General features: G+C 43.9%; 1 protein-coding gene across 1 annotated transcript in view; it reads right to left on the reverse strand.

Annotated features, from left to right (window-relative positions):
* Window positions 1–18,124, reverse strand: part of DAPK2 (death associated protein kinase 2) — a 134,483-nt gene that overhangs the window by 11,814 nt on the left and 104,545 nt on the right. The window contains exon 11 of the mRNA XM_068275801.1: window positions 11,032–11,115. Coding sequence (XP_068131902.1) covers window positions 11,032–11,115 — 84 coding nt within the window. The remainder of the gene's footprint in view (window positions 1–11,031; window positions 11,116–18,124) is intronic.

Genomic DNA, 18,124 nt, shown 5'->3' on the forward strand with positions numbered 1-18,124 from the left:
ATATTTGCCCTCACTCTGGAACCCTTTCTGAGGACAGTGCGTAAAAACATCGATATAATGGGAGTAAGGGTTGGGGGGCGGGAGCATAAGGTCGCGGCCTATGCTGACGACCTTCTATTTTATATCTCGAGGCCAAACATATCTCTCCCTAATCTCTTGAAAGCTTTTAAGGAATATGGGATGTTAACTAATCTAAAAATAAATTGGGATAAATGTGAGGCACTGGGTATTGGGCTGAAAGATAGAGAGAAGGAGAACTTGGGGGATAGTTTCCCCTTTAAATGGGTAAGGGACTCATTAAAATACCTAGGCATAAAATTGACATTGAATATCCCGGATATGATTAAATTAAACTATTACACATTATTAACTACTATAAAGAGAGATTTGGAGAAATGGAGTAAGCTAAAACTATCGTGGTTCGGAAGGGTCAATGTGCTAAAAATGAATGTAATGCCGAGGCTGCTGTATGTGTTCCAGGCTCTCCCCATCCCCCTGCCAAAGGTATATTTGGAAGGGCTTAGGAGTACCTTCATGAGGTTTATATGGCAACAAAAAAAAGCAAGGATAAAGTATGCCATGCTCTCACAGCCCAAAGATAGAGGGGGAATAGCTGCACCAGACCCACACAGATATTACCAGGCAGCAATACTGACAAGGGTAGTAGATTGGAATGTTAACAAAGGAACTAAACAATGGGTCACCTTGGAAGAGGAATTTATAGAAGATTCATTGGAGATGGCCCCATGGCTACCATATGTACCAAAATGTAGGACATCAGTAGGTCTACTGGTGGAACACACCTTAAGGGTTCTAAATAGATTAAGAAACAGAGATAACATTTCTCCCAGCCCATCGCCCCTTATGCCCATTCTAGATAACCAAAAAATCCCCATCGGATGCCAAAAGGGAAGTTTTAAACAGTGGAGAAAGGGGAAAAGAATACAGGTGTGCTCTTTGATAGCTGAGGGTGTATGGACCGACGAGACAGTAATTGCAGAATCGTTGGGGCTAGAGAAAGTAGATGGATGGAGCTTGATGCAATTTAGACACTTCTTGCTCTCAATAGGTAGTAGGGAAGCAATGTCAAGAGAATTAACAGCTTTTGAGAAGCTAAGTATAGGAGGCAGTCAATCGAGAGGTACCTTAGCTAAAATATATAAAATTCTGGGAGGAGATGAGAACCTGACACAGACAGTGAGGGAAAGATGGGAAAGGGACCTAGGTAGGGGCTTGACACCGAGGGAATGGAATAAGATAATTTCGATGCCTCATAGAGCATCAGTCTCTACAAGGATCCAGGAATCTGGATATAAGGTGCTCATGAGATGGTATTATACCCCTGACAGAATGCATGCGATGTTTGGGACGGATCCCCGATGTTGAAGATGTGGGGAAAAAGAAGGGGACTTCATACATATGTGGTGGTCCTGTAAGACTCTTGAGCCTTTCTGGGCATCAGTAAGACAATATACATGGAGAGTAGCTAGCATCCCGATGTCTGGAGATCCGGGGGTGTACCTCCTACACTACAATGCAAATACTATGAGAAATTATAGAGGGTCCCTGGGTATGCATATGATAAATGCAGCTAGAATAGTAATAGCCAGGAATTGGAAAGCTAGAAATGCCCCGTCGCTGACAGAATGGTTTGACGAAATAGACCAGACACAAAAAATGGAAGAACTGTCGGATATATTGTATGGTAGGGAGGAGGGGAGATGGGAAGAGTGGGTAGAATTCAAGAACTCGGAAGAATATAGCAAAAGGGGAAATCAATAGGTGCGTCTGAGACAGAGGGGGCCGTGGACTGGGAGACCTGAGGTGGAGAATGGGAATAGAGAAATAGGAGGGTCAATGGAGGGATGAGAGACCGGGGGGAGAGGGGAGGGGAGTGCCTTTTGTCTGTTTTTTTCTTTTTTATCTTTCTCTTTTCTTTTCCCTGTTTTTCTTTTCCCTATTGCTCTTTTCTTTTCCCTGTGAACACCACCTGGACGATTCCTCAACCAGATAGACTAGACAATGGATTCCTAGTATCAGCTCACTGGAGGAAATCCCTGGAAATACCCAGGACCTCCCCTAGTTGGCGCCCCTCTGCCTAGGCCAGGATAGGACGGGGGTGAGGGAATGGGCAGAGGAAAGGGGGACAACAGGAACAGTGGAGGAGGGCAAGGTAAGGGGAGGGGAGGGTGGAGGGAAATTTAAATGCTTGTAAGTATGCAGGAAGTTGGTAGTATATGGGGGACTACAGAACTGTGATATGGACTTGCAATATACTTGCTATTGTTGAAAATTTATGGAAAAGGTTTTGTTGGTGATTGTCTTCTTTCCCTCTGTATTTGGAGTAAATGGAAACTTTTTTCTACGTTTATAAATAAAGAATAAAAAAAAAAAAAAAAAAAAAAAGGAACCCCACAAATGACCCCATTCTAGAAAGAAGACACCCCAAGGTATTCCGTTAGGAGTATGGTGAGTTCATAGAAGATTTTATTTTTTGTCACAAGTTAGCGGAAAATGACACTTTGTGAAAAAAAAACAATTAAAATCAATTTCCGCTAACTTGTGACAAAAAAATAAAAACTTCTATGAACTCACCATACTCCTAACGGAATACCTTGGGGTGTCGTCTTTCTAAAATGGGGTCATTAGTGGGGTTCCTATACTGCCCTGGCATTTTAGGGGCCCTAAACCGTGAGGAGTAGTCTTGAAACAAAAATGACCTGTGAAATCCTAAAGGTACTCATTGGACTTTGGGCCCTTTAGCGCAGTTAGGGTGCAAAAAAGTGCCACACATGTGGTATCGCCGTACTCGGGAGAAGTAGTACAATGTGTTTTGGGGTGTATTTTTACACATACCCATGCTGGGTGGGAGAAATACCGCTGTAAATGGACAATTGTGTGTAAAAAAATCAAAAGATTGTCATTTACAGAGGTGTTTCTCCCACCCAGCATGGGTATGTGTAAAAATACACCCCAAAACACATTGTACTACTTCTCCCGAGTACGGCGATACCACATGTGTGGCACTTTTTTGCACCCTAACTGCGCTAAAGGGCCCAAAGTCCAATGAGTACCTTTAGGATTTCACAGGTCATTTTGAGAAATTTCGTTTCAAGACTACTCCTCACGGTTTAGGGCCCCTAAAATGCCAGGGCAGTATAGGAACCCCACAAATGACCCCATTTTAGAAAGAAGACACCCCAAGGTATTCCGTTAGTAGTATGGCGAGTTCATAGAAGATTTTATTTTTTGTTACAAGTTAGCGGAAATTGATTTTAATTGTGTTTTTTAACAAAGTGTCATTTTCCGCTAACTTGTGACAAAAAATAAAATCTTCTATGAACTCACCATACTCCTAACGGAATACCTTGGGGTGTCTTCTTTCTAAAATGGGGTAATTTGTGGGGTTCCTATACTGCCCTGGCATTTTAGGGGCCCTAAACCGTGAGGAGTAGTCTTGAAACGAAATTTCTCAAAATGACCTGTGAAATCCTAAAGGTACTAATTGGACTTTGGGCCCTTTAGCGCAGTTAGGGTGCAAAAAAGTGCCACACATGTGGTATCGCCGTACTCAGGAGAAGTAGTATAATGTGTTTTGGGGTGTATTTTTACACCTACCCATGCTGAGTGGGAGAAAGATCTCTGTAAATGGACAATTGTGTGTAAAAAAAATTAACAAATTGTCATTTACAGAGATATTTCTCCCACCCAGCATGGGTATGTGTAAAAATACACCCCAAAACACATTATACTACTTCTCCTGAGTACGGCAATACCACATGTGTGGCACTTTTTTGCAGCCTAACTGCGCTAAGGGGTCCAAAGTCCAATGAGCACCTTTAGGCTTTACAGGGGTGCTTACAATTTAGCACCCCCCAAAATGTCAGGACAGTAAACACACCCCACAAATGACCCCATTTTGGAAAGTAGACCCTTCAAGGTATTCAGAGAGGGGCATGGTGAGTCCGTGGCAGATTTCATTTTTTTTTGTCGCAAGTTAGAAGAAATGGAAACTTTTTTTTTTTTTTGTCACAAAGTGTCATTTTCCGCTTACTTGTGACAAAAAATAATATCTTCTATGAACTCACTATGCCTCTCAGTGAATACTTTGGGATGTCTTCTTTCCAAAATGGGGTCATTTGGGGGGTATTTATACTATCCTGGAATTCTAGCCCCTCATGAAACATGACAGGGGGTCAGAAAAGTCATAGATGCTTGAAAATGGGAAAATTCACTTTTTGCACCATAGTTTGTAAACGCTATAACTTTTACCCAAACCAATAAATATACACTGAATGGGGTTTTTTTTTTATGCAAAACATGTTTGTCCACATTTTTCTCGCTGCATGTATACAGAAATTTTACTTTATTTGAAAAATGTCAGCACAGAAAGTTAAAAAAATCATTTTTTTGCCAAAATTCATGTCTTTTTTGATGAATATAATAAAAAGTAAAAATCGCAGGAGCAATCAAATGGCACCAAAAGAAAGCTTTATTAGTGACAAGAAAAGGAGCCAAAATTCATTTAGGTGGTAGGTTGTATGAGCGAGCAATAAACTGTGAAAGCTGCAGTGGTCTGAATGGAAAAAAAGTGGCCGGTCCTTAAGGGGTAGAAAGCCCTAGGTCCTCAAGTGGTTAATCCTGAGTGAGGGCAGGACTAACCTCCTCTCCTGCCTATACAGTGGTTACCAACACGGTAACCCTGACTTGTGAATATATCTATCATATACTTTTTCATTTACCCATCACCCAACTTACTACACTATATTGGGCTCTCGGTGTCCCTTTTTTCTTTTATTCCCTGAAAAAGATTTATACAAAGATGCTGGCCAGCCTCCCTGCTCACCGTACACTTTTTTGGCAGTTGGATGGAGAAACTGGCATTCACTAAGTGCTTTTAAAAATAAAGAAAACCCTCGGTAATGACAGATTTCTACTTCTTATTGTAAGTGACAGGAACATAGGAGAGAAGTCATTTATGGCTCATTTTACTCTGGGGGAAATGTACTTCTTATTTGTATGTGTTTTAAATTTTAAGATTTTTACAGCAGTTCCTCTTTAACTGCTTGCCGACCGCCCCACGCCGACTGGCGTGGACGCGGCAGCACCCCCAGGACCACTCCGCGCCAATTGGCGTGGAGGCGGCGGCACCCCAGAACCGCTCCGCGCTGATTGGCGTGAACAGCCTTCTATGGAGCTAGCAGGAGATTGCGCGCGCATTCCTGCTTGGAAGGCGATCGCTGCTTGGAGACTGTTAGACGGAGAAACGTCTAATATACATGTACAGCGCTGCAATCTAAGGCAGCGCTGTACTGGGGACAGCCATGTCAAAGAAGCGATGGGCGGAGATAGGCTGAAGCTTATCACAGCCGATCGCAGTGATTGGCTGGCTGGGGGAGGGAGGGTTGTAAATATAAAAAAATAAGCATTTTTATTAAAAATAAATAATAAAAATATTTAAAAATAAATAAACATTGGGGGAGCGATCAGATCCCACCAACAGAGAGCTCTGTTGGTCGGGAGAAAAGGGGGGGGGGGCGGCGGGGGAAATCACTTGTGTGCTTAGTTGTGCGGCCCTGCAGCTAGGCCTTAAAGCTACAGTGGCCATTTTAGTAAAAAGGTCCTGGTCACTAGAGTGGTTTAACACTGCGGTCTTTATGTGGTTAAGGCCATATAAAATGGTCATCATTTTATCCAGCAAGTTGTTCAATAAAATTGATATGCTAGAAAGTAGTTTCCAGGCTGCACTCCCCCACAGCTTGAATGAGGTGCAGGGTCAGTCTGCCAGAGCACCAGGCTGGACACACTTCAGACCTCCACAAGGAGCAGCATACTCAAAAAATCTTCTGAACTTAGTGAGGGCTCGTTTCCACTATCGCGAATCCGCATGCGTCCAACGCATGCGGATTCGCACATGTAATGCAAGTGGATGGGCCTGTTTCCACTGTAGCGTTGTTGAGGTGCGTTTTTTTCAGCGGTGAAAAAACGCACAAAAGAGCCGCAGAATTCGCCTGCGAGTGAAATGCATGCGAATCGCATGCAATGTATTTAATAGGGAAATTGCATGCGGTTTCCCCATGCGTTTTTTGCCGCGAATTCGCAGTTACGAATGTAAATTCACACAGGCAGTGACATGGTTAAAATCGCATATACCCTCACCTATGCGAATTCGCAACAAAAAACGCATGGGGAATCGCATCCGCATGCAATTTCATCAGCGGTGGAATCCAGGCGATTCTGCACCGCAATAGTGGAAACGAGCCCTAAATCCATTTATTTGAACATTTCTTCAGAATTAAATACACATTTAAAAACATGCGGAATCCAAGGAACATCTCATCAAACAGATAACCCTTAGAGATGGTCAATGTCTACCAAAGGCTTCCTCAGATCAACTAGGAAATGTATTTATAGCAGTCAGGTAGACACAGGATCAAAATAACGTAAGTCCCAACATCATGGCCGCAGACACCGGCCTTGAGTTGTTTCGGGCATCGAGCCAAGTAAAATGCACCCTTGGCTTGAAGACGGGCTTGACGCCCGAAATGGGCTTAACACTCAATATGTCACATTCTTAAATTTTCAAATAAACTTATTTTGTACATTCAGAAGATTTTTGAAGTGTGCTGGTACTTGTGGAGTTCAATAAAATTGATGAGAAACATATTAAATACAGTAATCCATATTTTCTCAGCTTCATTTAATCTTTTTTTCTCTCTGCTCTCTAACATTGTGGGTGGAGGGGGGTGATGCACTGTCTGACAGTCAGGCTCTGCATTGTATACTGCAATCAGTCTACTGGTAAGCACCTTATTGAAGTAGAGTAGACCAGCATGGTGGCCTCACCATAGACTCCTTACCCTCAATTTCTGAGCACTGGCTGGGGCGTACATTTAGAACAGTTGAATTTGGTATTGCTGATTGCGACATCTCTACTCCAGAACACTATCTAAGTGAACTCCCTGGTAGTACATGTGAATGTCAGACGCTGCCAAGCCGCCTGCTTTCTTATGGGCGCCTGCTTTCTTATGGGGACTTATAAGCAATTCTGGGTCTTTTCTTGCAACAGTCACTGAGTATAGGCTACCGGGTTCTAAACCAGGGAGGTTGGATACTTATAGCTAATTTCTGAAACCGAGAAAGGATTTCCAGAAACACCACTTAACTGATACTGTGCAAGAACAGTTTATCCCCCCCTTCTAGGGCTGCCTTACTGTTGGTCAGGACTTTACCATGGTTAATTTTGAATAAATCTTTAATTGATTCAAACCTCGAAATGTTTAACCTTTGTCTTGTGTGGCCTTATGTACTGAAACAGAGTACCTATTCCAAGCTAGAAACAAGTGCAGTTTGGGCTTACAGACAGACTTGGAATTTGATTGCTAGCTGTAAATTGTTAATTGATTTTTCAGTATAGAGAATCTGGTGTTTAAATAAAATCAGTTGGAAAAGCTAAGAGCCAGCGCTACAAGTAAGGCAAAAGGGGCAACTGGCCCCAGGCCCCAGAGTTCCTGGGGGCCCCCTTTGCCATCCAAAGAAAGATGCCCACCTGATATCTGTCCCGGCTGCGGCCCCCCCTCTGCTCCTGATGCCAGTGTGCCAACGAAATAAAGTTTATAGTCTGCCTGCGCTGGATGAGAATTGAGGCGGCAGCTGATTCCTCCTGGCGGCGGCGTCCTGGTCTCCATGGCAACCTGGCTGTGTGTATTACACACAGCCAGTCGTAACGCAGCGTTCCGCCCATGTGACACAGGCATGGACGTCATGTCTGTGCGTCCATGCCTGCGAGGACAGAAGACACCTGCAGTTATTGCATGCTGGATCTGGCCAGATGAAATCCTATTGAATGAGCCTGCCTGCCTGACTCTGTGCCAGTAAGTCAGGTTCAATTGCTCGCGCGGGTGGGGGGAGGTTTTTGATGTTGAAGCCTGGCCTGCCATGGGGGGTTTGTAACTTCAAGCCTGCTCTGGCCAGACAGTAATGTTGTTTTCTTACCCCTCCCCACACACATGCTGTGCATCCTCATTCTCGTCCCTGCCGCACCGTTCTCTACCCAAGTTCCATGCACTCTCTCTCTCCCCCCCCCCCCCCCCTCAATCCCCTTTTCACTTCCCCAATCCCCCTGGAGAACCCAGTAATTGCCTGTTCTCTCCCTCCTGGACCCTCACTGTCCTCCCTGCAGATGCCAGTAACCCCCTGTTTTCTACATCCTGCACCTTCATTCTCTCCCCTGCAGACCCCAGTAATCCCCTGTTTTCTCCCCCCTGCACCCTCATTTTCTACCATGCAGACCTCGGTAATTCCTGTTCCCTCCCCTTGCACCCTCATTCCCTCCCTGTAGCCCCCAGTAACACCATGTTTGCTAATGCCCGGCACCCTCAACGAACTCTAAGTCTCTCCCCTCCAGAACCCAGTTACCCCCTGTTCAGACGGGGTGGGGGCCCAGACTTCTAATTTCCTACCAGAGCCCCTGTTATTAAAGCCACTAAATACTGCTATCTTGAAGGGGAGCGCAGAGGCCACCAAATGCTGCTAACTCAGGCCCGAGAGCCAACTCAGGCACCCTGGAAGAAGAATTTGCTTGGTGGGGGGGTTGTGTGTCAGGGGGGCCCCCAGGTTAATTTTGCCCCAGGGCCCCAGTGTAGCTAGAACCGGCCCTGGAAAAGCTCATCTGTACAGTTTATTTGTTTCATCCTGGAAAGGACTCTATGCAAAAAGCTTGACACCCTTCTCTGCCAGTCTCAGTAACCGGGTCTTCTGGTCCAATCCAAAGCAAGTTGCAAGCTACAAACTCGGTCTGGATGGGTGTATTAACCACTTCGCATCCAGACCCTAATGGACCAGAGCAGTTTTGACGCTTTAGCTGTGTCCCTTTTTAATCAGCAATAACTTCATCTGTACTCGTGCCACTTAAATGATCTATATATCGTTTTTTTCAAGACAAACTAAGCTTTCATTGGGGGGTATTTGGTCCCAAGTAAAATGTTCTTCTCTATGGATTTTAATGGGAAAAAGTGGAAAACAATTTAAAAAATGCATTATTTCTAAATTTTGACCAATTCCTGTTTAAAAATAAAAAGTGCTACTGACATAAAAACTGTGCCACCAGTTTATGTCACCTCAGTATAGATATCCAGATGTGTCCCCAGTATCAACCCCCAGTATAGCCAGATGTGTCCCCAATATCAGCCCCCCCCCCCCCAGCATAGCCAGATGTGTCCCCTGTGTTTGCCACCCCAGAATAGATTGACAGATGCACCCCCAGGAATAGTGCCCCTCTTTATAGCCAGATGTGTCCCCAGGATCATCATTACCCCATTATAGCCAGCTGTACCCCCAGGATTAGCGCTGCCCCCCCCCATTATAGCCAAATATGCCCCTAATATTTGGTTATGGCCCCCCAGGTGCCCAGATGTGCCATATTATTACATCTCCCCTCCCCTTGGTTACTCAGATGTCTCCCAGTAAGATCTGTATCCCCCCTTTACATATTCTCACCCCCCCCCAAATAGATAGCCAGATGTCCCCCTCCCCCCCCCATCAGGCAGCCCCCCTCCTTGCACGAATCATTTAAAAAAATCCACCGGCAAGTATCCTCTCTCACCTTACCTTGTTCCTGCGACTATCCTGAAGTCCGAGCCTCTAATCCCCGCTCTGCAGTCAACCGCGTAATACCAGTTACCCGGGTCCTGGCTTTATGACGTCATCAAGCCGAGACCAGGGTAGTCGGCAATACGCGGCTGAATGCAGAGCGGGTAACGGAGGCTTGGGCTTCAGGATAGTCGCAGGAAAGAGGTAAGGTGAGTGAGGCTGCTTTCTGGTGGATTTTTTTAATGATTTGTGCACAGAGGGGGACAGATGAAGGATCGCTGCAGTTGACTACTGCAGCAATCGTTCATGGGAGGGGGGTGGACTAATTGGCTACAAGGGAACATGTTCCCTTTCACCAATTAATAATGCAGCTGACAGTGCCGGGGGGTGTGCTCCGAAGCGCACCCGATCATGCACAGCAGGGCTGCAAGCTAAAATGGTATATCTTCGTCATGGTGGCATGGAGGGTGCCGTAGATGACGTAGATATACTGTAGCAGTGGAAAAAGTTGTTAAGTATATATGGACTAATTTTGTTTACCCCTGAAGTTTTGGTACAGACATATTTATGTCTTAATCCATGATAGCATTAACATTTCACTGATTAGTTGAAGCTGGTATTTCGGGACCTGGCATCACGTGGTAAGTTGGGTCACTATTACATGCAAAAACATACAACCCTCCCAAGTCATGTCAGTAGACCAAATGAGATTTTGACCCTTAGCAGAACAGGTGCAAAATAGAATCAGCCAAAAAATGTTGCCATCTCAGCTGAGAGTGTTTTCCTAACTGGAGGACCCATAAGCCAACTGTTATGCACTACACTATCCAGAACCTGTCAAACCTGATAGTATACATTCAGAACATCGTATGTGTGGTTCATGTACAATGATTTTTCAAACAAAAAAAGATTCAACTGGACTTTTTCTTTTTTTATTATAGAAGACATTCACCACTCCTCAAAGTGGCAAAATTTGCTGAAACACCATCTAGAATACAACAAGCTAAAGACCAGGGCTGTGGAGTCGGAGTTAAGGAGTCTGAGTCGGAGCAATTTTGGGTACCTAGAGTCTGAATTGGTAGTTTCATGAAATCAAGAGTTGGAGTGGATGATTTTTGTATTGACTCTACAGCCCTGCTAAAGACTGTCAGAATTGGAAATATTTCACATTAGATGGATCAGACATGGATAACTGACATATAATTTAATCAAAAATAGCCAAAACAGCCAGTAAATAACATAAAAGTGTTTGTGAAAAAGTAATTGATCCTAGAGCATGTGCCAAGAAAAGAACATTTAACTCATTGAATCTGATGTTCCTGGTTTACAATTTGATTTCCTGAACAGTTTAATTACTACATGCAATGACATCTTATAGTTTCCATTACAGTAACCATCTGTTGAGATTACAATAAGAAAAAAATAAAAATACATTATTACCAATGTACTAGCTGCTTCATTAAGAACTTTTTTCTTCAAGGAACGACTCAGGTGATTGCAGAGAGATACTACACTGTAAGAAAGCTGGAAAGGGGAGAGTCATACCATTAACTTTAAAGCGGAATATAACCCAGCATTTCTTCTTTGCTCTAAAAAATGATTTACAGCATATTATATACAACCAGCATTTTGTTTTACTAGACCAGCATTCAAAGGGTTACACAGCATTAAAGGTTCAGTGCAGTGAAATGTGGATACATCCGAAGTTGTAGATAATGTTATCTTGTGTTTACTTAAATGTATCAAGTGAGGAATATGACACATTTTCTGACTGTGGAGAAGCTGCTGGACACAGACAGAGACTCAAAGCATTTCTGAATTTAATAAATAGTGAATAAAACCAGTTTTTAATAAAATGAAAAGTCAGCTCACAAAGCAAAAAACTGTACTTTTGGGAACGTATAATTTCTAAATGAATAATAATACTTATGCACTAATGCAAATATGATAACCGTATGGCATATAAAAAGTAGGAAAACATGTTTTTATTGAATATTATGTCAAGGTTTTAAACCGCTTTAATAAACTTTCTCTACATATTTTAAGTACCGGTATTTTAACAAGCAACTTTAATAAATGCTGAACAATGATCCTACTTGTTTCTTATAGGTTGGTTTTAAGTATGTTGCCAAATATCAATACAAGTAGCACAATAGTAACTGAGTTACTATCGTACATTCCTAAGTAACAAATTAAAACTTGTTGAATCTTATATTGTACTGTAACGAAAAATCCGCAACGCCGGATGGATTGCGGAAATATGGTCGCATCCAGTCCGGCAAGCGGACCTTCCAACGCCGGATGCAAAAATTCGTCCGCATCCGCTGCGCAAATCCGTCCGAGCGCTCTGCTCCAAACTCACCAGCATGCTGCTCACCAGGGCTCTGCCGTCTTGCCTCTAGGGGGTGCGCGCGCGCCAGACACGCCTTTATACTCTTAGAAAGCGTGTCAGCTGACCTGGAGGTCAGCTGACATTTTAGCCTGCTCTGATTGGTTGCTGCCTGGGGTGGAGGCTTCTCTCCCAGGCAGTATATAAGGAAGTGCTTTTCAGTCACACTTCGTCTGTGTTTGCGATACCCTGTGTCAGCACTCAGACCTAGTCTGCCTCGTATTGAGATTGTTATATATTGGTTTATCGCCAATATATACACATATTATACTGTCTTGATTTATCGTGTATGATTCTGTGCCTGTCTTGACTACTCTTCTGCTTCCTGATTCTGTACTTCGCCAGCCCGTACCGTTATCGACTATTGGCTTGGTTTCCGACTATACTCTTGTCTCACGTTTCTGTACTGCTGCCGCCTGATCTGTTGCCGAACCTCATTTTGTCTGACCTTTCTCCCTTCAGTGGAACGTCTCCCACTGTAGGGTTCTATCAGAGGCTTGCCTGTAACGATTGGTGTCAGCACGCAGAGAGAATCTGACTATTGTTGATCTGCAGTATCACTAAGAATGCAGATATATACCCGATTATTGATGATCTGCAGTATCACCGACAATCAGATATATTGCTAACCTCTGGACACCTTTCGATATGTGAGTGTTTGGTGTAACAGTAATACTTTGAGAGAGGACCACCCGAGGAGCAGGAGGTCCTTGGAAGTATGAGAAATACCTCCCTTGGGAAGTGCAGAGACCTTGCGGCAGCCTGAGACGTCCAAGGGGTGGAGTCCCAGGCTGGATAGCAAGAAGACACGGTAGCTAGTGACCCCTGGAAGATGGGCGTCACAAGCAGGTCTGGAGTATAACACAAATGATAACACAGTTCCCTAATCTTGGGTGCGAGGTCCGTGTTCTCAGCACCCTGGAACTAGTCTGGAGTATAACACAAATTATAACACAGTTCCCTAATCTTGGGTGTGAAGTCCGTGTTCTCAGCACCCTGGAACTAGTCTGGAGTATAACACAAATGATAACACAGTTCCCTAATCTTGGGTGCAAGGTCCGTGTTCTCAGCACCCTGGAACTAGTCTGGAGTATAACACAAATAATAACACAGTTCCCTAATCTTGGGTGCAAGGTCCGTGTTCTCAGCACCCTGGAACTAGTCTGGAGTATAACACAAATGATAATACAGTTCCCTAGTCTTGGGTGCGAGGTCCGTGTTCTCAGCACCCTGGAACTAGTCTGGAATATAACACAAATGATAATACAGTTCCCTAGTCTGGGGTGTAAGGGTCGTGATCTCAACACCCTGGAACTATGCTAGAGAATAACACAGATGATATACAAAAGTAATCTGGCTCAGTGTGAATTCCCAGGTCCTCCTGGTTCAAACACACTGTAGGATCTGACTAAGGTCTGTATGCTTCCACGTAAGTGTTCGCAATGGCAGACAACCAGCAACTGACAAGCAAGCAGAATATATAGTTGCTGAACTCTGCTGCCCCGTCCGAGCCACTCAGCCAATCATGAGTCCAGCAGGAATCAGCTGATCGTCCTGATCAGCTGACACTTCCCCTGCTGGTATAAAGGTCCTGACTTCTGGCCCGCGCGTGCGTAGCTCTCCTTTCGTCCATGTGGACTAACAGACCCAGCCACACCAAAGGCACGCTGCTGCGTACAAACCGCCGCCTTGGACGCGGAGACAGCTGCTTTGCTGTTAGAACATGCGGCGGCTTTTCCGCGTTCTGCCACAGTCCCAGATGCGTGCCTACACGTGCAAACTGCCGCGTTGGACGCGGAATCAGCCGCCTTGCTTTCAGCACACGCGGCGGCTTTTCCGCGTTTTCTTACATTGCCTCTTTGAGACTACCCCCACTAGCAAACCCTTGCTGCTAGAGGCTGAGGTTCCTCCACTCCGTCCTTTGGAGGATCTCACACACTGGGTTTCCATTCAGAGGTAACCACACCTCTGAGGAATTACTGTGTGGTGGATTTTTCCACAGACTTGTATTTTTCCACAGACTTGTATTTACGCTGTATATTATTGTTGTCTGCTGTTCCAGCTTACCTGGAGGTTGTATCTCTGTGCCCTATTGAGATACTCGATTGTACTAAGCACCCTCTTGCTTGCGATTGTACTGTGTCGTACTATACTTGCATTATTGGTGATTCTGCAGATCACCAATTATCAGAATCTGTGCTTGCTGACACCAATCGTTACATGTACTACATGGAACTTCCCATGTGAAAATTGACTTAACCCAAAAGTCATATTTTTCAAGGAGTGTTTAGAGAGACCAGAGGGAATGAAGAGGGGAAAGGATAATGTGAATCTAGCACACCTATGTGCTTACCTTAGGTACATTTACCTTGGAAAAATGTAATTTCTTATATCACATGATATACAGCCTAGTTTCTAATCACATGGTACATGTACCACAAAGAGTAGTATTGTTAGGTGTAAAAAATACTTGAGCTTGTCAAAGTAAATCCTTTATGGTAGGTTCTGTCCGGGCCACTGTACCCCACAGATACACAAATTAAGTAGTCATGGCCCTCCTATATACAAGACTTAAATAGCCATGTGACTTGAAGAGAGCCTGAGGTGGGCTCAAGAAATGAAAAAAAAAAAAAAAGCTACCTGATAGCTGAGCGGATCAGGTAGCCGCAAAAACCGCTGCTCCCGTGGGCCGCAATTGCCCACTTTCACTTTTGTGACCTATAGGTCACAGCGCTGCACTGAGAGACTGTGTGTCTCTCATAGCATGCAGGGAGGTCGGGGAACGGCAGGAGGCACGGCCAGAAAGAGAGAGAGCTGCCCAATGGCAGCTCAGGAAACCCTGCAGGAACACCCCTGGCAGGTGTTTTGAACAGGGAATTCCTCTCCCCTGTGTTTACCTCCGAGTTAGCGACAAATCTTGTTGCTAAACTCGGGGGGCTATAGCACGGCAGTGGAGAGGGGGGGGGCAGAGAGTTGCATTTGGGGGGGTCAGAGCCATGTCATTAGGCAAAGGACCTGCCTCTGTGTCCCATCCCCCCCCCCCCCCCAAAGATCCACCTTGGGTTCTCTTAAAAGCAAACCTGAGAAAGAAAAACACAAAAAAGTTAGATACTCACCTATGAACAGGGAAGTCTCTGGCGTGGCTGTACTCATGAAGGCACAATACAGCCACACTTGAGCTTGTCACAGCAAATCCATTATGATAAGTTCTGTCCTGGCCACTGTGAACCCGACCCAAAAATGAAGTAGTCATGGCCCTCCTAGATACAAGACTTAAACAACCATGTGACTTCAAGCAAACTTGACCCAGATGAAAACAAAAACATTTAGATATGGATCCTTCAGAGGCTTCCTATGTCTTCCTTGTGACCACTGCTCCTGCCCAGGTCCCTTTCAGTTTGCGGCCACACTTCCTTTTGTGCATGAGCATATCCGCCCCTGACACACCTACGCAGTAGCACAGAGCTGCTCTTTAAGAGAGTGGCTTCAGCTTGAGGCATGGCCATACTCACCAAGGCACTGTAAAGCCACGCTTTTACATGGTGGGGAGCGCGGCCATGAGAAAATATTCAACAAGCGCTTGTCAAATGTTTACAAGGTCTGTGTGTGGCAACAGTGGGGGTGAGATGGACACAGGAAGCCCCTGGAACATCCTAGGTAAGTATCTAACTTTTTTGTTTTCATTCACCTTAGGTTCATTTTAACATTAAAAAATTAAGTAGTTAAAGTAATCACATGCCTCCAGATAAAAAAAATTAAGTAGTCACATGCCTCCAGATAAAAAAAAAAAAATCTAGTAGTCACATGCCCCCATGAATTTCAGTGAACCCAAGGTGAGAGAGATATGGAGGCTTCAATATTTGTTTCCTTTTAAACAATACCATTTGCCTGGCAGCCCTGCTGATCTATTTGGCTGCAGTAGTGTCTGAAGTACACCAGAAACAAGTATGAAGCTAATCTTGTCAGTTCTGACAATATTATCAGATACAACTGATGTGCATATGTTTGCTCAGGGTCTATAGCTGAAAATATAAGAGGCAGAGGATTAGTAGGACAGCCAGGCAACTAGTATTGCTTAAAAGGAAAAAAATGTCAGCCTCCATATAACTCTCACCTTGAGTTCACTTTAAGTAGTGATTACCCTCTAGATTGTAAGCCTTTGGGCAGGGTCCTCCTCCTTTTGTGTCCTACCTGATCTTGCACCTCCATTACTGTGCACCCATGCTATGCATCTGAGTGAACCTAACTTGCCTAATCTCCATGCTCCCCTCCAGTGACTGACTAAGCATTACCTTGTACTCATACTGTGCTGTGTGTTCTGGTTTTTCTTGTATTCCTGTATTGTCATATTGCTGTATGTCACCCCTAAATATTGTCTGTAACCTAAATTAATGTTCAGCGCTGCGTAATATGTTGGCGCTTTATAAATACAATAAATAATAATAATAATAATAATAATAATAAAGTAGTCTAGTGCCTCAAAAGAATAAAATTAAATAGCCAGGTGCCCCAAGATAAAATAATTAAGTGGCCATGTTCCTCCAGATAATAGAATATGCAGCCACGAGCTCCTAAATTTCAGTATTAGGTAGCCAGATGTGCCCCCAGTTAGCAGTATTAAGTAAACAGATGTGCCTCCAAACAATATTAGGTAGCCAGATGTACAGCCCAAAAGTATTACAATAATACAATAATAGGTAGCCAGAGGGGTCCTCCAAGTATTAGTCTAAAGTGTCCCCCGAGTAAGCATAGCCAGAGATGTCCGCTCAGTAAGGGTAACCAGAGGTGCCCCCCCCCCCAGCCAGTATAAGTATCCTCAGGTGTCTCATCCCCCTTTCCCCCAAGAATAGGTAGCCAGAAGTATCCCACCAGTATAGGAAGCCAGAGGTGCCTGCCCCCCCCCCCCCCCATGCACAGTGCAAATGAAGTGCCTCACCTCTCCAGGATCCACCAATGCATCTCCTCACTTCAGATGCTACTCCAGTCTCTGTAGTTTGAGCTGGGTTTGTCATCACATATCCACTCTTATTGTGAAAAACTACTTTCTAAATAAGTGGTATTCAGTTTCCTTTCTATGAACCACCATGGGGATATCTCAAGAGAAGCACATAGTATAAGTACGGTATAAGGCCTGGAGCCCACTAAAAGGAGCAACTGCGCTTGTGCTTAGTGTAGCGATTTGTGGCATTTTCCAGCACGATTTTGGGTGATTTCAAAGCACTTCTAATGTAATTACAAATGATTTGTACAGCAGTCGTTAATTGTTTTTTTCTTTTACTGCTGGTAGAAAAATTGCTGCAAAACTGCTGCAAAAAAAGTGAAACTAATATATGAAATAGACACATTAAATGCGAGATATTTCAAGCCTTTATTTGTTATAATTTGATGATTATGGCTTACAGCTTATGTAAACCCCAAAATCAGGATCTCAGACCATTAGAATTGTGAAAACATTCAATATTCTAGGCTCAACGTTTCAGACCGTAATTGGCTAATTCATTCAAAACACCTGCGAAGGTTTCCTATGTCATATATGTTTCATCTTTTGAGTTGAATTACTGAAATAAATGTACTTTTGCAGGAGTTTCACCTGTATGTTGCCTAAGTGTGCATATACACAATACGACACCTACGTTACTTAATGTGAATTTACAGAGAATTTTGTATTATAGTATTTTGCATTTTGTCACACTCACTGCATTCTTCCTATCTGTGGACCACAGCATGCATGCAAGATTAAAAAAGAATCTCAGTTGCTGGCACTTACGAATGCAAACACTTAGGTCTATTTCAAAACAGGCTGTGTATGAGACTGATCTCCCTATCATAAAATCAGAACCATGGACAGGTGCCAACCAACATTCACTAAGCACATATTTTCCCTTCCTTTAATTGTTAATTATGCTGATGTCTGATTATGTGTTCACATTCTGTAGAAGTTAAGGAAACTAGCAAATTAGTGCTTGTTGGTGGATGGTGAAATGTGAAGGCTTGTGTATATCGTTGAATATAGTTTCAGCATTTGTTTGACTCTGAGGCTGTGGGGAACAGTAGGTATAAAAAGCAAAGAAAGTGAGCCAGAAAGTGCAAAGTTGCAGTGAGAGAGAGCATGAGCACAACTGGAGAGATAAATAAGAGCAGGTA

Source organism: Hyperolius riggenbachi, chromosome 3 (assembly GCF_040937935.1).
Source record: "Hyperolius riggenbachi isolate aHypRig1 chromosome 3, aHypRig1.pri, whole genome shotgun sequence".
Taxonomy (NCBI): domain Eukaryota; kingdom Metazoa; phylum Chordata; class Amphibia; order Anura; family Hyperoliidae; genus Hyperolius; species Hyperolius riggenbachi.